This window comes from Anoplophora glabripennis, unplaced genomic scaffold (assembly GCF_000390285.2).
Source record: "Anoplophora glabripennis isolate ALB-LARVAE unplaced genomic scaffold, Agla_2.0 scaffold309, whole genome shotgun sequence".
Taxonomy (NCBI): domain Eukaryota; kingdom Metazoa; phylum Arthropoda; class Insecta; order Coleoptera; family Cerambycidae; genus Anoplophora; species Anoplophora glabripennis.
Window position 1 is genome coordinate 158,626 of NW_019416391.1, and position 24,596 is coordinate 183,221.

The window sequence follows — 24,596 nt, forward strand, 5'->3', positions numbered from 1 at the left end:
CAATTCACGTTCGATTTCTGATGCGATGACTGCGACTGTCTTTTTAAAAATATTTCTAATCGTTGTTCGTCCTCCATTCTGTACCGATACTTTGGACTTGTAAGAAGCACTTACCACTGTGTGAACATTTTGTTTACACTTAACACTCAACACCATAAAAACACGTTAACCAATCACTTCTCACCTGCACTTGCTACTTAACAAAATGTAAATCAGCCATTATAAACAAAAAATTTATTGCAAAATTTAACGGGAAAAGTGCTTTTTCTATAATTGTTAATAACTTTTTAAATAATTAATAAAATCTTACCAAATTTTCCCAAATTGTGAGTTTTTATATCCTTAAGAGATGTGCAAAAGATGGGCTCGATCGGTCAAATAGTTTTTGCAAAATTCCATTTATGTAACCCATTTTTACAAAAAAGGACCATTTTCAAATGACTATTCCGGGCTAGGGTTATGACTAAAACATTATTTTTGTGCTCATTTTCTTGGAAGGGAAACCAAGTATCCTCTAGTTAAAAAAAATATTTTTATTTTCAAATTTAATTGTAAAAAATTGACATTCGGTGGTTATCAACTTTAAAAATTAAAAGTTTTAGATAACGCTGGATATTTTCAGTTCTATTGGAACCTGAATTCTAAATAAGCGAGCCATATTCAAGTTTACTTTTTACAAATGAACTGTAGAGTATGTTAAGTAAATCGATATCGTCAAATTTGTAGAAAACTTAATTAAAAACCCAAAATTTTTATAAGCAAATGAACCACTATTCTCAATATGACTATCGAAAGTGAATTTTGAGTCAAACTTTATACCCAGATCAACAATATCATTCACACTTCTCCATTCACATTAAAATTGAAACGTGTAACTTTATTTTTCCGGGAATAAGATAATACATTACATTTAGAATCATTCAACGGCAATTTATTCGAATCACACCAGGCATTGACAACAGAACAATTTCATGTCATCGGCATAGAGTAGACAGTCCACATAGACGTTTGTATCAGTGTCGTTAATAAGTAAATTAAAGAGCAAGGGGCTCAAAACGGAACCTTGAGGAACACCAGATGTTGCACCAAAATTACCCTTACAAATTTAGGCTCACCTTGTTCTGTACAGTTATCCAGGTCCTCTTTTATTGATAAACTAAAGTATGTATTCAGCAATTCTACCCTCGTAGACAAAGATGGTCTACGCGTACACTTTTTTTTTATTATGAAACTTAAGCTAGCGCATCTGCTAACTGGATAAGTGGCCTCTGCGAAAAGTCCTGCGCAGTGTTGTTACAAAAAGGCTACACAAAATCAGTAAAACCACTAAAACTGGAAACAAAATTACAAATATTGCTGAAAAATGAGATGACACTAATAGCAACCTTTATAAGCGTTAATAAAACGTAAAACTGTTGTCGCTATCATCACCACTGTCACTAACGCTATCACTATTGGTGCCTCGAGTGGTTCAAGTCATTCAAGTGTTTTATAGAGGTCCACATTCGTTGTTCTTTTCAGAAATACTTTTATCCTATAATTTAAAAGTTGTGTTATTTCGTGTCGCATAGGTTTTTATATTTGCCCAGATTAGTTCAATGGGGTTCAGCTTACAGTGGTATGGTGGCAATTGAAGATGTGTAACACCACGAGCTTTAGTATTTCATCCACTACACATTTCATGTATTTGATTCTTTAACTATACGTATTTGATGTATTTGACTTTTTGTGCAAGTGCTAATAATTGTACTGTTTTTTATGTTTATGTTTTTCAATTGGCCATTCTATGATTTCTCCTGCAGAAAAGGTGCATTATCCGTAACAATCGCTGAACCAAATGTGAGGGAAAATAGTTGCAAATCATTTGTCAAAAACCCCATTATTATATTCTCTTGGTAATTATCTCTTCGTCGCGACTCAAACACATGTAAATCGTTCAATGATCCGCATTCACTTCTGATATGTAGTAATTAATGTTCGTCCTTTCGCAGGTGTCTTTGTCCCGAAAAAAAATATTTTAAAAAAGACTGTTGATACTTAAATCTTGTCAGATTTTTTGTTTTTCTATTAGCATACTATTTCGATTTCGTTTTAAGTAATCCCTTATCTGTTAAATTTGAGTAAATAAAATGTGAAAATAATAACACATCTTTCCCACTTGTATGCTTATGACACGCACTGAAACGTCTCAGTCGTCTCTCTTTTTGGATAAACTAAACAAAAATAGAAATAGGCACTTGTAGCAATGGACATTCTAATGCGCGCATATGTCAGTTTAAGGAATAGTACAAAGTGTGACTTGATTTATTTGTGACCCTATTTATGCTTACAATTTTGGCAATGCAATGTAGAAAAAGGGCGTTATTTTTTTTATATGCGAGAATATTTGAAAACTTAACAGTATTTAGGTATTCAGAATTTATTTAAAAAGGGAATTCAAAATATGCTATTAATGATAAATTAAGTATGGAGAAGACAGTTAACGTTTACTTGACCTTTATGTTTCGTGCGACAGGTGGTTTTCTTGCTCCTGATAGTGATAAATCGTCAAAAATGTCCCCCGGCTTCGCAGGTAGCACGTTTACATTATCGACATTCATCGTGAATGAATTTTTCTGACACGTAATGAATTTTGCTGAGCGATGTTATATGTCAAGGGGACTGGCCATCCCACACACGTTGCTTTGAGGATGTATCACCTATTTTTGGTTTATGAATGTCTTGTAACAAAAATGTATTTAAGATCCACAAAGATGAATGTACTAAACTTTAATTTACAAAAAATCACAAAAAAATAGCGTTCGGAAATTGTATTAAGCACCTAAAAGAAATCTTGGGATACAATATATTAATCTTGGGTATAGTAGAATGTTTTCCAACTTTTTAATTATATCTTAGAAAGAAAATAGGTTCAAATATACCTTCATTTTTCGTTTTGGTCTCATTTAAATCCTAAAAAAAAGTTGTGACGTCGGTCGAAAATTGCAAATCCGGCTTCAAATGTAGTAAGTAGAATATCTTAATGTCCTTCAGTGCAGTGATGCTACTTCAAGCAATTTATCCCTAGTTCTAGGGATATTTTGCACTATTGCACTGGGTCAGTTCATAATGGTATGATAGTGATGAGCGCTGAGTATTATATATCAAGCAGTTGATAATTATGTATTACCGCTATCATATCAGTAGTCTTCATTTATGTATATCTTTATTATAGAAAAGCGGTTTTAACAGGTACCATAGAATCGTATATAATTTAAAATATTCGCCATAATAGACTATTGACTATGTCAAAAAAAAAGAGGGTACAAAGGAACTACAACGTAACAGAAATTTTATTGTTTGATATTCAATTGACCCTAAAAAATGATAAAACCGCGGAGTGCTACCTTTTAAAGGAGTGCGTTTTTGAGAACGAAGTAAAAAGGTGGTAATTTCAGTTTTTTGAGTTTTACTCGAAAACTATGCACTTTTTCACTATATGTAGTTGTCAACAGAAAAGTTGTAGCAAATTGAATTTCCAATCGAAATGAGACCTTTTGAAGTCAAAAAAAAATTATTTTTAACAAAAATATGCCCAAAAGAACGAGTAAAAAAACCGAAAAATGCGTTTTTTTTCTTTGTTTTTGGTCCACAACTTTTTTCTGAGAGGAGTTAGGTATAGGCACAGAAAAAAAGTTAATGTTTTTTCCTTTAAAATAAGTCTATAGAAGTACCTACGACTAATAGAAACCGAGATACATTGGATCAAAGTTGGCTACTTTTTCGATTTTTGCCAATTTTTGCCCTTTTTTGACGATTTTCGTCTTATAACTTTTTTCTCTGTTAATTTAGGTAAATGTAATGCCATATTCAAATGAAAGCTGGTTTCAAGACCTTTAAAATGGTGCCTGGTAGAACTTTGTACAATTAAAATCAACCGAGATATGTCAATTTAACCAACGATACTTTTTTCTTTTTATAAAATTTTTATTACTTTCGGTATTATTTTGTCTAATAAATTTATTTTTGTGAATGTGAAAGTTAAAATAAGTTTCTAGGTGATTGAATATTATTATTTATTTATTTAAACAACAATTAATCATATTTATCTTGTAAAATTTCGAATTCTTTTAATTATTTTTGTACTTTTAATTAAAAAATTACAATTACAAAAAAATTTTTCAATTTTGTAAATAAGAATTCTTCAAAATTAAAAAATTACCTCGATGTATTTTTACTTGAAAATGCTAGTGTTGAGGATATCACTGCTGCATCTGAATGCATTGTAACTATAATGTATAGTTAAAAAATTGACAGCCTAAAAACTTGTCGATATAAATTATTTCAAAAGTATTCAACAAGTGCAAAATTTACCTTATCTCGATTGCCTTCAACAACTGATGCTCTCAAACATCATGGGTTCAGAGTATATTTTCAGATGCAACAGTGGAATGGTTGTACTTTAAATCCCCTTGATTGGGGTTGGAAAAATTCCATAAATGGGCTAGTTCCCATTTTTAATAATAAATCTCCTGCACCTGAAAATTTACTTGAAAAAATAGCCTGTAAATGTATTAAAGAATGTATGGGAATAAATTGTGAGAATGCTTATGAGCCTGATTTTTCTGAAGAGGACATTGATGAAAATGATGACGACGAAATTGATATTAATATTGAAAATATACTAAATGAAACTGAAAATTTATAAGATATATATGATTAACTGTTGTTTAAATAAATAAATAATAATATCCAATCACCTAGAAACTTATTTTAACTTTCACATTCACAAAAATAAATTTATTAGACAAAATAATACCGAAAGTAATAAAAAATTTATAAAAATAAGAAAAGTATCGTTGGTTAAATTGACATATCTCGGTTGATTTTAATTGTACAAACTTCTACCAGGCATCATTTTACAGGTCTTGAAACCAGCTTTCATTTGAATAAGGCATTACGTATACCTAAATTAACAGAGAAAAAGACGAAAATCGTCAGAAAAGGGCAAAAATTGGCCAAAAACCCAAAAAGTAGCCAACTTTGATCGAAGGTATCTCGGTTTCTATTAGTAGTAGGTACTTCTATAAAGGCTTATTTTAAAGGAAAAAACATTAACTTTTTTTCTGTGCCTATACCTAACTCCTCTCAGAAAAAAGTTGTGGACCAAAAACAAAGAAAAAAAACGCATTTTTCGGTTTTTTTACTCGTTCTTTTGGGCATATTTTTGTTAAAAATAATTTTTTTTTGACTTCAAAAGGTCTCATTTCGATTGGAAATTCAATTTGCTACAACTTTTCTGTTGACAACTACATATAGTGAAAAATACATAGTTTTCGAGTAAAACTCAAAAAATTGAAAATACCACCTTTTTACTTCATTCTCAAAAACGCACCCCTTTAAAAGGTAGCACTCCGCGGTTTTAACATTTTTTAGGGTCAATTGAACATATCAAACAATAAAATTTCTGTTACGTTGTAGTTCCTATCTAAAGTACATAGTCAATAGCCTACAATGTAGGAATTATATTGCGTCCCAGTCATTAAAAAGTGTTTTTGTTTCTAAATTTATTTACCTATATTACGTATGAGTATCCCCACGTATTGTTCAAAGAATCATGGGCTCGTAATTATTGCTTATTAACCACAGTAATGTTTATTATTAACTCCAGGGATATTTTGTTCTGGCTTGGGGATTTTTCACATTTCTGTGTTGGTATAACTGCTGCATTGTTGTCAAATTCGTCTACTAACATACCAGACGCAACAAGAATCTATTATAATAAAATATCTATTCGCAAGTTAAAAATAAAGCATAAAATTATAATTAGAAATTTCGGATGTTAGTAATTATTGGTTTGTAAATTAAAAAAGTTATATTAAAAGTATCGCCCATAAAATAATAATTAAGTTTCTAGTTATTAAAATTTTCAAATAATATGGTTTTAATTGTTATTTTGAGTGTATAAATTACTATTACCAGTATATTTTGCAAAATAACAATAGTCGTCTAATTTGTGACAAATCGCTCAATCTGGTAATGATAGACTCTGTCATCGGTCTCAGTAGATTATCATCAGTCTGCCAACCCAACAGATATTTAGTGACTTTCTTCCTTAACGACGTCAAAGTAAAATAAAATTTCAAATTAAAATAAGATTAAAATTCACTAATATCTTTACCAAAGCTGTTAAAAATATTGTATATTTTTAAGAAATGGACATTTCTATTTTCTTTGCTGCTGTAGAAAACAATACTTGTAGCATTACGTGATTTTTTTTAGAATGTAAAATTGTTCCCCTAATACGAATATATGAAATGATTTTTACGTTCTTAGGGAGCCACAAATAAATTAATTTACTATCGAGAAAAACGGAATAGAGTATTTTGCACACAATTGTTGTATTGCTATCCAACTTTTAGCTCAATTTGTTCAACTACTGGAACATTATTTGTGTCGATATCAGTGATTTAGTAAAATATGTATAATGTTGCACAAAATTTATTGTTAATGTATAAAACAAGGTTGGACCTATACCTACAGATTTTAAGTTACGTTCACTAAAGTGACGTCATGTTTTAATACTCTTTGTAAGTTAAGTTACGTAAACATTATTACATTTAATTTTTTTGTCGTAACCACAACTATTACTGTCCATATTAAAATTATATATCTTTTTTCAAAACTAATTACATACTTTGGAAATGTATTTTAACAAATATTCATTATGGTATGGATGGATGTTAATGGGTTACAGTCAAAGCGGCTGTGAACTAGAAAACAATTGCTGTATTTATTTATTCTAGTACAACTGTTAGCTTGATTTTTTCAATTCTATTTCTATTTTTTGACAATTCTATTGCCCAATCAAACATTTGCATTTTTAATAACCTACAGAATGGCCAATTACGTCTTTATTATGCTGATAATTTTTTACTACATGCAATAAACAATCACATTTTTGTCTTTCAAGTCTTGTGACAATGTTCATGTTAATTTTAATATTAAATATTCATTAAAAATCTAAAAAAAATTGTAAAATTATCATACCGAGTCTGCCTCGAATCATGACAAATACTTAAAATATCTAAATATTAGTGTTTCCTTTTTAGGTTGTCTTAATATTTGGTGTTGCCGGTGCATGTCGCCGTGATGAATTGTATCAATTAAATTTGAATGATATGGATTTAGGACCAAAGCTTTTGATTAAAATATCAGATAATAAAACAAAAACCGAGATTATTTGTGATAAATGAAACTTATATGCTGTATAGAAAATATATTGCATGCGGCCTAGAAAATTATAAAAGTTGCCGCTTTTTCTGTAAATTTTCAATTGGGAAAGGTTGCAGGCAAGTAGTAGTAATGCATCAGTTTGGTAAATTGCTTCAAATTGTCGCAAAATTTTTAAATTTGTCAAATGTAGGACATGCATACACAGGACATGAAGTTTTCTCGAGCCAAGTATAAAGGTCCTACACCCAATTTAAATACCCCAAAAAAATACTCTAAAAAGTATTGTTTTTTGACCCCATTTTTGCGATTTTTTCGATTTTTACCATAATAACCATTTAAAAAATTTAATTACACACATTTTTTCCTCTTCCATTTTCGCCTAAAATCAACTCTTGAGAAGATACATAATTAAATAGGAAGAAAAATATGACATTTTTCGAATTTTTTTAACACATTGTGCCGCCAAAAGTTAAGCCCACGTTTTTTTATGCGCATAGAAAAATTTTCATTTCTAGTGATATTTGAAAGCCAAAAAGCCAAAAATCTCCGTGGATATACGATTCACCCAAACCAAAACAGGTACCGCCTAGTGACTAGGCGGTATCTGTTTTGGTTTGGCTAGGCCCTAGTCTATTAATGCTGGGGCAGATTTAATCGCATTAAACAGACATGGGGGATGGAAATCTTCAAACGCGGGCGAAGGATATACAGGATTTTTTACAAATAAACTAGACATAATATTGGATAATAATTAATCATCATTCCTCGTACTGATGGTTGCTTAGCAACGAACTAAATTACTACCGGAAAAGTACACATTTCCGAGCGATTTCAGAAAAATACATCTGAATGTGCTTGTTAAAAAAAATTATGACCGACTAACACTCGGGCATTGACTAATGTCTCATAATTTAATCACAAAATTCTCAAGAAAGTTTTTAGGCAACATCTGCCACAAGTACCGTACTTTTAAAAACTGATTAACCAGATTAACTTCTCGTCAATCAACGCCGTCTGGCTATAATAACTGAAAATTAAATTAAATCATGTGCACAGTACATTCATCTCATAAAATTTTATTACCTATTGGAAAACGGTTTTATTAAACACGTTTGCCACAGAAACAATAAACCATTCCACGTGAAGTGAAATTTAATGTAATGAATTCTGTGTTATTCCAGAATATTAATTTATATACTAAAACAAACAATTTCTTAATATTTTGCACTTAAAACAAATCGAACGCTAAGCACTTGATTATAGAATACACTGTGAGTCATTAGATGTAAAAAAGTTACTAATTCTGTCTAAAACAAAGCAATTAACGGAATATCATTCAGTATAGTCTTTCCGAAGTCAGTTGAACATATAAAAAACGCCTGGCAATAAAATTTAATGAGTTTCAAAGGCGTCCCTAAAAAAGTTTTCTGATAAAGCTAAAAATGATAATAATTTGTATATAATGTGCAGAAAATTTATGTTATATGTTCATTTGGCCAACTACATATTTTAATTATTTATATCCTCAAACAATTTTATTATATTGATGGTAAATTTCGGTTTGTTCCGTTTCAAAAGGTCTCCAAAATGCCATGTTGTAATAATATTATTTCTCCCTTTTGCAATTGTAATACTAATTAATAGAAGGTGCCTATAATAAATTAAAATTACGTGAATCACACCAAATTCCGCATTGCTGCACTGCACTGCTGGGCAATTTGTCTATCACTTGTCAACGGCTGAGATTTATTGCCCAGTGGTCCAATGCAACTGTATTTGTATTTTGTTTGCCCGCGCTCGCATATGCATTTCTACCACCTCCACGTTTAGTTCGACCAGACCTGTATATAAGTATGGCTAAATAAATATACATACTGTCATCATCTTGATTCTTCAATTAATATCGGAAATACTAGGTATACCAAAATAGTTCATTAAGTTCATTAAGTTCATTATCCTCGTATCCATTTTTCGCCTAATCAGCAATGCCTGCACCATAAAGGAGATCTTCCTGTTCAAATTGTTGTGATTCGGCAGCAGCTCTCATTTTTTTCGAAAGTAGCCCTAGCAGTTAAACCGTTTCGAATTTCGCCTTAAAATTTTAACAGTGTATTCCCGAAATGTAATACTTTCGATTTGTGTAATAAAAAAATCGATTTTTCGTTCACTTTGTACGAGGATACCCCCTTAAAATTTGATAACAATAAATGAGTACTTTTGTCAGCAGCTGCCTTGATTCTGCATGTTTCAAAATTAAAACTGATTTTCAGAACATGGCTGGCTAATTTTAAAAATGATTTTTTCTCCTGCTATAATATTAATTCACATTTGATTCATTGAATAAGTTTTTTGTTAGAATGGTAAATTAACCAGATTAGCGTAACAATGTCATTGTTTTTTTTAAGGAAATGCTCCATCTTAATATCTAAAACCACAGACGCAATAAAAAGTTTTAGAATAACCACTGTTCAGGAAGATTGAATTAACACCTTGTTTCATTTTAAGGAAACATTTTTGTAGTTAGATAGGTATATTGAGTTATTGCGTTGTTTGGTCCCGAAGATGCTTCAGTTAATTTTTTGTACACCTAATTATGACCATAACGACAGAATTGTTGTAATTAATTGTATAAATATTGTAATTGGCAGTTATTAAACAATGAATTTTTAAAGCTATTGTTGCTTCTTGCATTATATAGAGGGCGTTAGAAGTTTGACTGCCTTAATTTTAACAGACGATAGAATACATTAAAATAAACAAAAAACCTTATCTGACATGGGTTCTAAACTCAACCATTTCCGAGAAAGAAACAAAGTCTTCAATTTGATGTACAAAAGTTCGATTAATTAAAGAATATTGACATAACTCCGTACATGGAATACCATAAATTACAATGTTTATCAGTTTTTTGAAATTCTCTTTTTTTAATTTAATAAATTTAAAATTCTATAAAATTCATATCGAGCAATGTGCCAACGGCGCGGCGGTTAATACGAGGTACTAAGCTGTCCAGCAATACGCAATTCAGTGGGTGTTGGTATCTGGAATTGGACCGTGTCGGAGTGTTTTTTTGAGTATAACTATTTCCTTTTTTTGGTGTTTTCCAGCAAGTACGGGAAAATTAGATTCGAAGGTGTCGTGCGTGTATCAAAAATGGTGGTGGACATTTTGAGTATATATGTTGTAGTTTGTTTTGTACTTGTGCGTTTAAAAATTACTAAATTTTGCCTTTTGGGTAAGTCCCTAAATTATTTTTAATATGTATGATTATTTGGACGACGTGAATCTTTGGGTACTTTATACTCCGCGGTCGAAATTATATAGTGTGAGTCAGACATAATATAAAAACACTACATATTACCATAATGCGTATAAAATATAAAATGATTTTTATACGGTTCAATATTATTTATCTTTGTGCCGCTCGCTACGCACATCGATAGAATCTATAATAATCGTCTATAGACTGAGTTACACTGAAAGTCGACCTATATTCTGTCTCTGTCTTTTGCACTTGGTAGGGAATAGGGAAATGCTTTTTTAGTGGGTGTAAACGGACTTGATTTACCCGTCCTGAGAAACGTCATAGCATAAGCGTAGACGAGGGGTCTAATTCCATGGCTATAATAAATTTATAAATTAAAAAAACACAACTGGGACGTTTTAAATTGCTGTAATAATTAAAATGGATCAATGTGCCGGTTATAGGAAACCGTAAAAAAATATTAGGTGTTATGTTTTATTATCTTTTTCAATATTTTCTATATCTTGTTGCCTTTTACGCAGACACGCCAATGGATTTTCGTTCCCGGCACGCTTCATCCCCCTTACTAGTCCAAAAGCTAGCGATGAGTCACACTCTATAATTTCGACCGCGGAGTATAATTATATATTTTTCAAATTGATAATTTGATTAAAAGTTAAGTTCCTGTTTTAAGAGATTCATAACTACTAAAATTCGAGCTAAAATTTAAGCACAACAGCATCTTCGTACTACAAAATCGATACAATTTATTTTATTTATTTAAAAACTGGAAAACAATTGCCTTGAAATTTACTAAATGTTTCATAATAATAGTTGTTTACATTTTTTCCGTAGGACAAGTCTGCTGCGTGCACACGTGGTGTGCTTCAGCTGTATAGCGCTGTTGTCACGTGACGAAATTCCCCAATATTAATATTCGCCGTATTTTGAAAACTTAATCTTACGCTCCTGTAATATACAACTTTTTTGGCAGTCATACTTCTTACACCCTGTATTTTATCTCAGATCCTCTCAAAAAAATCGTTAACTTTAGTATTTTACTAAACAGTTTAACAATATTGATTGTCCATTATTAATGTGTTATATTTTATTAAACTACTTCTAAATTACGAAAATCGCATATGTATTTGAAGATCTATTCACAATGTTAACAATTTAATTATTACAATTATTAAATATAGAAGTTTTAAGACAACATTATCAACATGGGTTCATGTACTTTAGAAATATCGTGTCCAGTGTAATCGCTGGATAACCTGACGTAATATACCGACTTATCTATGACCATGACATTTTAATTCGGAATCTTAATCAGTTCGGTTTTAGTGAATCCCTACTAAAATTATTTCAGTTATACACAAGAATATATTACTTAGAACGGTCATCAACCTGATTACTTTTTAGCCTCATATGTAGTTCCCCAGTGATCAAATTTCGGGCCATTGTTGTTTTTATTGTTCATAAATAACTTGACATCTGTAATACAATGTGGAAAAAATAGACATGGTGTATTGTAAACATTTGTTTGAACGTTTTCAAGTGTAAAGATTTGACATTTACACCTAAAAAAAATTCTGTTGCATCGTGTGTTTATCTTGAATGTAAAATACGTTTTGTCAGCATCTCCTTGTTTCAGATGCAAGGACAAAAAGTACCCCAAGCTTTTGCCTACCACATCCATTGTGATAGTATTCCACAACGAAGCCTGGTCCACCTTGCTGAGGACCGTATGGAGCGTCATCAACAGGTCGCCTAGGCCGCTACTGAAAGAAATCATTCTCGTCGATGATGCCAGCGAAAGAGGTGAGTGAAAGTAATCCGCGTACGAGAAAACCCGGTTGTCGTAATTGACACTTACAATTACATTTTAACGAATAGAAATTATGCTGTATCTGACATTTAAACTTTTAAATTTGTTAATCATACAGAAGGTATGCAGTTTGCGATAAATTCCTTCTTGGTGACGATATTTCAGCCTCACTTTCACCACGATATGAAATGAGCAATGCGTTGGGGTATTGTACAGGGTGTCCGGAGACTAAGAGCAAACAAATTGGAGGGAGAGTTTCTTCTACTTCTACTTTCTAGGATACCATTTAAAAAACTTGTTATTAACGATGTTACATAACCCGAAGTAATTTTTCTTACGTTAATATTTTGCAGTAACCATTTTTTATTCAACTGTTTTTTTTTTCTAAATTTACTTCATTTATAATTATTGCCAACAAACTACACTTACAGAAAAAAATCTTAAAAATTGTGTAGCCTAAACTGACTAGAAAATTGATCATAACTTTTTTGTAGTTTTTCTAAAAATGAAACGTCGTATTAGAGATGCTTAAAAAATGAACAGTTTCTGAGAAAAAAACAATGTTTTGCGACAATATTTTTCAGCCACGTTTTCTACTGCGAAATTGGCAGAACATTAAATGCATTTTTCTCGGAAACGGTTAGTCATCGACTTTGGCACAAAAAAATTTTTTTGTAAGCGACTTTTTAGTATTTAATTTTTTGGAACCACAAATAAAAAGTTACTATGAAGCCAATAAGAGTCATTAGAACCGTGTAGGCTTTTAACATATTATTTATTTTTTCATGGGGGCAAGTACCATAAGTGTACAAAATTTGAAAAAAGTCGGTCAACTGAGAAAAAGTTACGGCTAAATATTAATAAAAATATGATTTTGGAGTTGTGTTACTAAAAATTAATTTTTCTGCAAATGATTATAGAAACCATCATTTCTTTTATTTAATAGAATCACACTAAAAAATTTTTTCCACAGATCCTAAACTATTTGTATTTTTTTATCCAAATTTTGTATATAGGGTGTTAATTAAGTATGTACAATAAATTCAATAGATGATTATTTAAGTGATTTTAAGACAAAAAGTTCATATAAACATTGGTCTGCAGATACTTCGTTTTGAAAATACAGGGTGTTAAACTTTTGTAAAAAAAATGCTATTTCGTAAATATCTTAAATACCCTTTACTCACTTTTGTTGTAACTTGGCAGTGTTGTTTGCAGTGTTAAGGGGCTAATTTAAGCCTAACTTGATTAGATTTATTAAGTTCAGAGGCGTCCCGAGCGGTATCTTAATGAATATTTTTGACATAAAAATGTATGCCAATGACTTTTTTGTAATTTTTATTTTTGAATTAAGCAACTAAAAATACAACTTTTTTGTCTCTTGAATGTTTTTCGTATATTGATTAATTTTTGTAGAAAAAAAAAATAAAATTCACTTAATTGCATATCCCTGAACCACACAAGAAACATGGGGAACAGTTTCTTTTGGAAATTATCATTTTTTTATAATTTTTTATTAATGATGTAACATCTAAATAACATAAAGTACAAATAACACTGCCAAATTACAACAAAATTGGGTAAAAGGTATTTAAGATATTTACGAAATAGCAATTTTTTACGAAAGTTTAACACCCTGTATCTTGAAAACAAAGCATCTGCGGACCAATGTTTATATGAATTTTATATCTTAACATCGCTAAAATAATCGTCTGTTGAATTTATTGTACATACTTAATTAACACCCTGTATAACTTTAATTGATTTTTTTCTAACATTTGCCATTCTCTTTGTCATATATTTTTACGATTTCTGATAAGTAAAACTGTTTTTCTACAAAACTGTTAAAAGTGGGCTTTTTAATTGTCATTTTTGATGTTAAAAATGTCATTTTTTGACACGCGTGTTAAAAGTACTGGTTGCTACGAAAATATTGGTTCATAAACACTGCGATCTGTGTGGTATTTTTTGATTTCTTATTTTTATTGAGTTTAAAGTTCTTCCGATTGTTTTGTAGAAAAAATAGTGTATGATATATGTGTTAAAAGTGATTTTATTTTGTTCGTGAAGTTAAAAAACTCGCTACGCTCGTTTTTTAATCATCTTCACTCACAAAATAAAATGCCACTTTTAACACTTGTATCATAAATAACTATTTCATTGAAATTACGAGTAGTACCTATCATCAATTTTTGAAAAAATAATTTCGAAGTTCTTCTGTTATATTTTCACCAATGGTATATCATGATGATCCTATTATTGGTAATTTTGCGATTTCTCTTTATTTTTTTTATACATTCGCTCACCCAATATTACAAGGTAGTATGTAACTTCATACGTCTCTGTCACTCCCAAAATATTTCAATCTACACATACACCAATCAAATATTGTATTTTCCCTCAATATTAGGCGTGATACAAGGTTGAAAGTCAATTCTCTAGAATGCTTGTGTTACATACAACTTTATTATTTTCTCATCTCAAAATATGTAAATTTGTAACATACGACTTTGTAATTTTGGATGAGCTTGTTATCTTTGATTCATATTTAGGTATATTCCGAGTCACATCAGTCTCGTAAATCCTCTTCAATATATACTGATTACAATTTTATCCTTAGGGTCTTCCCAAATTACCTCATTATTTCTTATTTGTAAACACATCATGTTCGTATCCTTGGAGACTTACACAGTTGCGTGTACTTTGACTTCTGACGAAATTGAAAATGTTTCGTTAAAAAATTAAATTATGGGGAAGGGCAAAACAGTTCAAGATACAAGGTGTTCAACTTTATAAAGTATATAACGTTCTTTAATTGTGAAGAGAACTGATAAAACGACTTTAATATTTGTTCGCTGAGAGATCCAGATGGCGCCGCTACTTACAAATATTTTGTGTGCCGCTCTCCTATTTATTTTCACTCTTCGTATTTGGCAACACTGACAGTGATTTACTTCGTCCAGTGACGGGTTAAGTGCAGTGGCTATAGGGTCACGTATTCATTTTAATCACAAAAATACAACATAAAAAACAGAATGTTGGCATCAATTAATCTGAGGGGTTTATTAATTTGTTAAAGGAATGGATTAAATAAAAATGATTTAGATATTATTATTATTAACTTCAAAACTAACATAAGAATAGGTTGTTAACAATTATTTGTCTATTTTGTTTTTTTATGCGAACCTCAAAGTAAAAGCAACAATTTTTAACTTCCTCATTTAGAAATGCGAATAAAAAATTGATTTAAAATTTCTTAAATTCTAACATAAAAATAACGTATTGTTACCTATAAGAAAATTTAAAATAATAATTGCTTTATTGGTTTATAGTTAAAAAAAAGTGAATATGTACTTTTAATTTTAACTAAAATTCTGTTCCTACCAGTACCTAATAATAATGTTTGTAATTCATTTTTTATAATTTCTAACAACTATTTAAACATTGAAATGAATAATTAATATTAAATATTGTTAATCACAATTTGTTTATAACGAATGTTCAAAATGTCTGGCTTCGTTCTGTATAAATAGATTTACTGGTTTTCTTAAACTGTTAAATATATTATGTAATCCATATTAGCTAATTTATTTGTTATGGCATCCTTTATTTCATCCACTGTGTGTAAAAGGTTTACATATATGGAATTTTTTAACATTCCAAAAATATAATAATCTAAGTGAGTTAAGTCAGGAGACCTTGGAGGTCATAAGATCGTCATAAAATTCGCTTAGGAACTTTAGTGTTGTGTTAGCTGTGTGTGATGTTGCCCTATCTTGTTGGAAGGAACCATTGTGCACTTCGTCATCGTGTAGCTGATTTAAAAATGGCTGAAAAATGGTTTGTCTATATCGCTCAGCAGTAACATTATCTTCAAAGAAAATAGGTCCAATAATTATTCTTCGCTGAGATATGGCTATCCAAATTCCAGTTTATCTTCAGTTAAAACTGACTTTCTTCCATGTGACTTCCCTTTACAAATAACTTCCAATATTTCTGAATCATGTCGCTAAACGTCGAACATGCTGAGCAAAAATGTTATAATCTGCTGCCTCATGATTTGCAAATTCTTCCTGAAATTGCAAAAAAGATGAATGCATTGAATAACTCCGTCCATTTTCATCTCGTTGACCTGTTCGAAAGTAAGCTTCTACAATAAATTTATCGTCTTCTAACGAAAATACTATTTTCTAACCTAAAACAGTTCGAGTATTTTATATTTAAGAAACCATCAGTATTTGCTTCCTTATCGCAAAACTAACAGTTATCAAATGAATAGCGTAGAAAAACACTGATTATTTAGAAGAATAATGATAAATTCAAATAAAAACAGTCGGCGAACACAAATAAATACAACAGCAAGCACACGCGGGAAGCACGGACTTATCTGAATTGACAGATCGTGTCGGTTGGAAATCTAAGAAAACGGAAAGTAATTTTGATCAAATGGAAGTAAATTTTAATGTATTTGGCGTGTGGCGTCTGCCTCAATCATTCTGGATCGCTCGGTATATTTTATTTAAGATATAGCTTTAGTTTTAGATTTTCCTCAGATTTATGACCATACAGAGATGTAGCTCAGCGGGTTGATTAAGAATTTAATTATTATTTTTTTGGTATTTTCACATTTTTGACCTACGATTATGGTATAAAGTGACTGAAAAATCCTTTTTAAAATAGAATGTCAAAATGTTCCGTGTATTGGTCAAGTATTCTAGATACATCCTGTAATGCCGTAAGAAACAGTATCTTATGTGCCTTATACCTGCCAGATTCCGCTGCAAGTTTCCCTATGTCGAACACGTAATTTTTCCATTTCGATAATTTCTACAAACGGCACGCAACGACCTGATTTGAATTACAAATGCCCACAACCTACTATATCATTCACGGGCAATATTGGTCGAATTATTCATTCATCGAATTTATCGTTAGCGATGGTAATGCGATATTCGTAGCAAAACAAACAGCTCCGTAAACATAGTGACCGCCTAATGGGATTTGATCAGGGCACGGCTGGCTATTGCTAATAAACGATAATGGCTGCCCCCCCCCCACGTTGAGGCGACCCCTCGTTTTCTGTAAATGGGGCGAAAGAAAATGGAAGTGGAGGTTACTACGACATTGCAGAAGTCGTTCTGCCGGCTAGGAAGAATTCTTGGCTAATAAAAATACGGGTTTTCAGAGTGTGGTTTACTTTCTTTTCCAAGCAAAATCGAAAACATTTACGTGGACGTTTCAGGAAATTGGACTGCCACAGGGTTCAGTTTTAAGACCTCCGTTTTAAAAAGCTTAGAATCGTTAGTTACGCTCGTGTTTTTAACCAAGCCGTTCGTGCAATGAAAAATATTTTTTTACAAATGTAATGAGGTGAGGTGGCCTATCATATAAAGATCGCTTCCCTAAAATACATCGTGATGTACCTACTTCTCAGAGAAAATCTAATAAAGTCTTCGAACGAGTGTTAGATACAAATCTTGAAATATTTGATATATGGCAAAATGGAAACGGATTCATCCACGTTCGTTCCGTTGTTACAGCATTTTGTCTACGTTCACCGTATTCGGGTGACTTGTAATAAGTCAGCAGTGCTCGTAAAATGATGTGTATTATTAAAAAATATATATATGTATAACTCATTTCTAGGCGACTGTTTTTGCTCTGGTAAGTTTTTAACAATTGGTTTTTCTTTTCAAGACCCATTCCAATTAAAAATAAATCTCCAAGTTTGTAAACAATAGCAATGCAATCGCTATTTACTGATTTATTTTTCGATGCAGATATTTCCAAGTTTTATGAATTTTGTTTTTATTTCGGCTGAAAGAGTGGCAAAAATTGTTCTTAGCCCAGACAATTTAGTGGATCCACTGCATACAGATTTTTTTTTTGTTCGTCTAGTAGATGAACTTGGCACACTTTTCAAACCGTAATCTTGAAATCTCCACTGGTATTGATCGTTTAACGCATGATTGCTTCTTATATTTCACTTATTTTTCAATTCCGTACTGTTGCATCAAGGTAACCATCATACTCACGTTCAAATCTTTATTTTTTGGAAGGTTGAAATGTAATAGTTGTAATGGTACGTAATAAATCTAACAGTGAAGTAAGTAGAAATATACAAAAAAAGTTGTAAAGATTTCTTTATGTACTTACCTTGAGATAAACATCGGGAATATTGAATGTGGAACAAAACCGAATTAAGTTTTGAAAAATAAAATGACAAGATGTTTAACGATTTTTTAAAAAAATTACGTTCGATTGTTTTTGAGTTACCTTACGCCATGATCATTGATTTAAATAGCAAAACCCCAATTTTTCCATCAGAGTTCTGTAGAGCTTGCTTTTCTGAGTAATACGGCAATATCCCATAAGTGGAGTCTGTTACCCACCGTTTATAAATTATGAAGTGATTATGATTTTCACAACAACAACATCATTAACGGAAGGTTACTTTAGAAAAAACATTTAAAAACATTAATTGACAACAATAATTATAACAAATCTATCAAGCCACATATTTGCTTCTTGGTAGCGCCTTACACGAAGAACAAATTCATTTTGTGTATTTTTAATTTCTTCAGAAGATACTTGCTTTATTTTGCGCTGATCGGACTTTTTAAATCTACTCCGTCTCCATTGAATTTTCATAAAGGCAATGTTTTAAATAACGCCACAAGAAAAAATCGAGGGGTGTTAAGTCTGGTGATCGAGGTGGCTGCTCTGTTGCCACCTCATCAGACGATCCTCAGATTGTAAAAGGGGTTGGATCTGGACTCACCAATTGATACTGTGCAGTATGGGGGGCACATACAAAATGATTGTGCTAGCCTTAAGCTTTCGCCTTTATTCCTTAACAAAGGTAGGGGTAAGGTAAGGTAATTGTTTTCAATTTAAAAAAGCCTAGCAGGATAAGCTAGTGAAAATTGCCTCGGAGTGAATCGAGACGAAAAAAATACTGACATGTTCAGAATGAAAAATGATAGTTCTGCGTAAATTTTCAGCCTAAAAAATGCAAACTTAACCTCAAAAAAAAATTGTTTTGTGTTTTTCTTTATTTTGACCATATCTCGGCTCACCTAACATTAAATTTAACGTTTTTTGTTTATTAATGAAAGGTTTTTTAGCCCTACAAGGCGATATTTTTTTCGAAACTCTCAGCCCAAAAGCAAACATTTTATAAGCGTTTTAAAACTTGAAATATTAATTAAAAAAAATAAAAATATGGTTGTCTCGGAAAATATATATAATGTGTATTTTTTATCAAAGTTTTCCCCTGAATTTTTTCAGACTTTAAAATGGGCGGAACAGGGTCAAATAAATTAAAAACTGCATTTTTCGACGTTTTTAGGCCTTTTTCGGCGTAACCAAGGGCTATCCACTAAAAATGCGGGTTTTTCTCCTTTATTTATTGAAAAAGTATTCTGAATGTTTTTCAGGTTTTTAGGCAAGTCGATGGAACGTGAAAAATTAACCACAATGACAACGATAAGTCATTTTAAAGAGCAGGACTTATCGAAACTAATCATCGTAGGGATTTGTTTGTCTAAAAAAAAACCTTTAACTAAAAAAAGTCGTTAAATTTGGTGTTAGGTGAACCGAGATATGTCCAAAATACTGAAAAACACAAAATAATTGTTTTTGAGGTTGGGTTTACATTTTTTTGGGCTGAAAATTTACCCAGAACTACCATTTTTCATGCTGAACATGCCAGTACTTTTTCGTCCCGATTCACTCCGGAGCAATTTTCACTATCTTATCCGGTTTGGGCCTTTGTTATCAATTAATGGTTTTAGTGTTTTTTTATAAAGTTATCTTCCTTTAAAATAATTTTCTGAAAGTGAAAATCAACTTATTAATTTTAAAACAGTTGATACTTATGGGACATCGTGTGTTCAGAAAAGGAAACTTGACCGAATTGTAATGAAAATATTGGGAGTTGTTATTAAAAACATGATTAAAGAGCTTTAACGTTATAGCTCTAAAGCAATTGTGATATTGAGGATTTTTTTTTTTTTTGAATATCTTCCCAAACGCAAAAATCAACCTGTTTGGCAGCTTTTGTGAAACATTATTTTTTGTCTCACATTCAATATTCTTAGCTTTTGCTGCACAATGTATTATCGTCCTCCATCATTTTTCCTTGGCGTTTTGAACATTCGGGCCCCACGTTGGGCGCCATGTCGGTTTCCCTGTTTGAGTTTCGCATTTTTCGTTTTTATGTTCCGAAGTCCGGAACGAGGGTGATTTTTTCAACTTTGTGTCCTCTGCTGTGGCTTCATTTTTAGGGAGGCTGGCAGCTTCTTTGAGAATTTCGGTGGAAATTTTGGAAATGACTTCGTGTTTTCGATTGGAAAGTTGAGCGAAAATTGAATCTGAATCAGAACTTGGAATACGACAGTATACTTTTTAACTCATTCATATACTGTCTCGAAAGAGGTGCAAACATATTTATTTCAAATAAAAATTATTAATGTTTCAACCAGTTCTGATACACCTACAACACGACCTAATAGATAAGTATCTAGCGTATAGGTTATATTTAAAATAGCGGTGATCTTTGTAGCTAACTGGTTTACAATCCCATCGTGCAATTTGATCTCTACTAGGATATTGTCAGTCCAGTTTGGGGGCGTCCAAGGCAACTCGATACGACAGGACGACCTACAAAAGCAGGTCAATCCGTTTTTCGCATTTGTGCAACTATATTTAGAATTGTTTCCAAAAGTTCAGTTCCGAAGAAATGAATGGTTGAATTCGAGAACTGGGTTAATTATATTAGGAAATAAACGTAGGTAAATTGAGTAGGAGGCCATAACAGTGCAGATTTTAATTGAATTGCAGTGGAGTTCGGCTATTATTTCTACCCCTTAGTTTGGTTTCGTATAAATTTCGTATAGTTTTTTTTTCGTATAGTCCAACAGGATTTCATTGTTCCTTGGGATGTTGTTTTCACTGATCTCCACTGAACTGATTCGATCGGTTATGTTCCAGCGACGATCTTTAGGAAATGGGACACCATCTAATTTATTAGTGAAAGGATCTGTGTAAAAAAAATGATCATTTTGCTTACTCATCCGGACGTATGATTTAATTATTAAAATTACTGGTACGATTGTTTAAATTATAATACAGCAGTACCTACCGTAATTTCTCGTTGTTCATTAACTCTGAGTTATCCTAGAAATTGCCTTAAAGAAGGGAGTTTTTTATTAAAATATTCTCGTCGGTGTTGGACTGGTTATGTTTAAGGGCCCTAAACATAACCATTCACAGAATTCTGCGAAAGGGCCTTTTTTAATGTACCGAAAAGAAATAAAATCAAGAGCAACATATTTTATTGTTTTTTTTAACACAAACGCGTTAACGGAAATTTGATAATATTCGAGATTTCGTTGTGAGAGGTAGACAGGAAAGATTAGCGCTTCCTTAGTTTAATTTCTGTATAAAATATAAAAAATAGTGTAACTTTTATATTTCACATTTTTTTATAACTCTTAAGACAAAAAAGTTAAAGGCGAGTCAAAATATAGTGAATCACCCTGTACTGACAGACGTAAAATGAGGAATTTAAAAATGTAATTTTAAGGTGGTCAACATGTACAAGATGATTTTATCTGTAAAATACAATAATGATGCACTATACCAGTTGAGAAACGTATAAAACCAATCTTTTTCCAACATTTAATATGTACAGAGTGTTGCCAGATGATCAACCATTGGTGCCAATGATGACAAGTCATTAAAAAAATATATAAAATAACATGGGAAACGACCATGTTGCACAATGCGCTAAGTCTACAATATCATGGCTGATTTTTATTTGGACGACCTAGTAGGTACATCTAATACCGCATAAAATTATATGGTATAAGAAATAAATAGCAAATAAAACAAAATGTAAACAAGTTTATGATCACATTGTGTAAGAGTGTAGAGTATGTAGAGGTTAGAGATGTTACTATTCGAAGGAAAGGAAAGATTTTGTAACCATGTCACCCTGCGTTCAGTTTTTTTCTAATTGTCATCAATTTTCAATTTTTTCGCCCAATATTTGCGGAAGTTTTAGGTCTCTAATAGAGATCCTTCGAAAGGGGGGTGTTTCTTAGAGTAATCCAGCGAGTTATCTTGAATATTGAATAATATGACATATACAGAGCATTAAAAAATATACAAAATGTTCCTGTATGTTGCAAAATCTTTTCGTTTGCATAAGCATATTATACATATGTATGTGTATAATGCGACTATTTTAAAATGAGAGAAATTCCATAGCAATAAATAGAATGTTGTAGATCGGCCAAGTATGAAAAAAAAAATACTTTTCTGTTATTGAACAAAGTGTAGGAAGTTTGCAGTATTTTATACATTTTAATTCTAAAAATATGAATCTCGTTTGTATGATACTTACGTATGTGTATCTTTAAAAGCTTGCTTCTATGCTCAGTTTGTATTAACTTATTTATTGGTTGGCAGTTCATGGTTGTTGGCTAAATTACAGAATATTGGCGAGCGTATATACACGATCATTGAACTTTATATAATGTTAACACAACTTATTAAACAACCGTTTAAATTTAGATTAAAAAAATAAATAATAATGCCTGGCACATAACTGACAAAACATTTATACAACAGTTCACTTCTTTTAAGTAATATACCGCGGTTTTCATATGTATACGCAAAATATTTGCTTTTTTTAATGTGGTTGAAAATTAAAAAAAATATATATGTATAAGGACATGCCTATTTGTATTTTATTATACAGGGTGTTACAAATTAGTAGGTCAAGCAGTTAACCACATATTCTTTGGACTAAAATAATGAGGCTTTTCTTATGCCACTTTTCATTTAAGAGCCCCATTTTCAAAATACAGGGTGTCAAAACTAAAATTTAAAAATGATTTTTAGTGATAACACCCTGTATATAAACGAATATAATCTCAGAAATTATTATATCACAACTTCTAATAATATTTTATCTTCTGAGTTTTCTGTTTTTGTTGATGTTTATACACTGGAAAAAGAATATCCACCTAATACTAAATACTATACACTAGAATACAGCTTTTATAGACATCTGAAAAGCTTTGTTGATAAATTGAGCAGTGTCTAAATTATCCTCCCTCTCCTATCTACATATTTTGTTAAACAAATTTTTCATGACTAAAGAATTTATTTAATTGGTAATAATGTTAGCGTGAGTTGCGTGGCAAATTAACATTACCTAACGAACTTAGTAGTCTTATTAGTAGTATTACCATGAAATATCGGACTTTTTTGTCAGCGTTAACTCTCGCGTCGAAACTACGAGACGTTTCCCGTTTTTGCCTGCCGCCACGCTGCTTATGTTCCTCCTCAGAACTTTCTTGTTTGTAATTCATTTTAGCTGCCTAAACAAATTACGTATTTCTTTGCCTCTGTCGCGCTACGTGACTCTAATGTAGATGTTTATTTTCCCGCCCATTCGTTCACAAGAACGGTTCAACTGAGGCAATTCAGAGCTCGGCAGCTCTCATTAAAAAAGTTATAGCAATAATTCCGGCAGTTAATAACAGTTGCGTTGATTAAATATTACGTTTTGCACTGCCCGAGCGTTATGTAACTGAGTTAATTGGCACTAAACGATAAATAAATTGCTATTATCCGATTACCATCGTGACCCGCCAGAAAATCCTATGTATGGTAAGAACCTGTGGGATGCAGAACATCGTGCTATGTAGACGTAGACGTAGAGTGTAGCAACGGCAAAAAAATAACAATTTTAGCCACGAGGGCTTTCTAATCGTTCAAAAATTGGATGTAATGGTGTGAAACATAGTGTTAGATCAATCTTCTCGATTATCGATCGCACTAAATGACGTCACGAATTAGTGTGGAATCAAACACTCGTTTAAAACATTTATTTTGCACGTCAAATTTTAATTATTATTAACTGACAACCTCTAAGAGATTTCTAGTATTTCCACTTCATGATTACACATTTAGAAAAACATATGCTTGTTGACTAATTTTAAATACAGTTGTTGCTCTTTGAAATTCATCAGGAAAAAGTGTAGTGATATCAAAAGTTAGCATATAATATTTAATGTAGACAGGACAAACCTATGTGAGTTATTTGTAGTAGAATAAAACAAAAAAAAAAGTATAATCTAACAAGCTAGACTAGAACCTTTGTTCATCCGCCAGACGGCGCTAAATTAGATTCATTTGGTTCCTCTTCAAAGTGGAGATGGGTGCGGATATGAAAGGAGAGTATTGGTGGAAAAAAAATCATTCGAATATTTCCTTTACAGGGTGTTAAAT

At 31.5% G+C, this 24,596-nt stretch overlaps 1 protein-coding gene across 2 annotated transcripts in view; it reads left to right on the forward strand.

The window, feature by feature from the left end:
• The window catches only part of LOC108908576 (polypeptide N-acetylgalactosaminyltransferase 5), a 77,157-nt gene that overhangs the window by 35,875 nt on the left and 16,686 nt on the right, over window positions 1-24,596 (forward strand). For both annotated transcript variants that reach the window (XM_018712647.2, XM_018712648.2), the window contains exon 3: window positions 12,117-12,283. In XM_018712647.2, coding sequence (XP_018568163.1) covers window positions 12,117-12,283 — 167 coding nt within the window. The remainder of the gene's footprint in view (window positions 1-12,116; window positions 12,284-24,596) is intronic.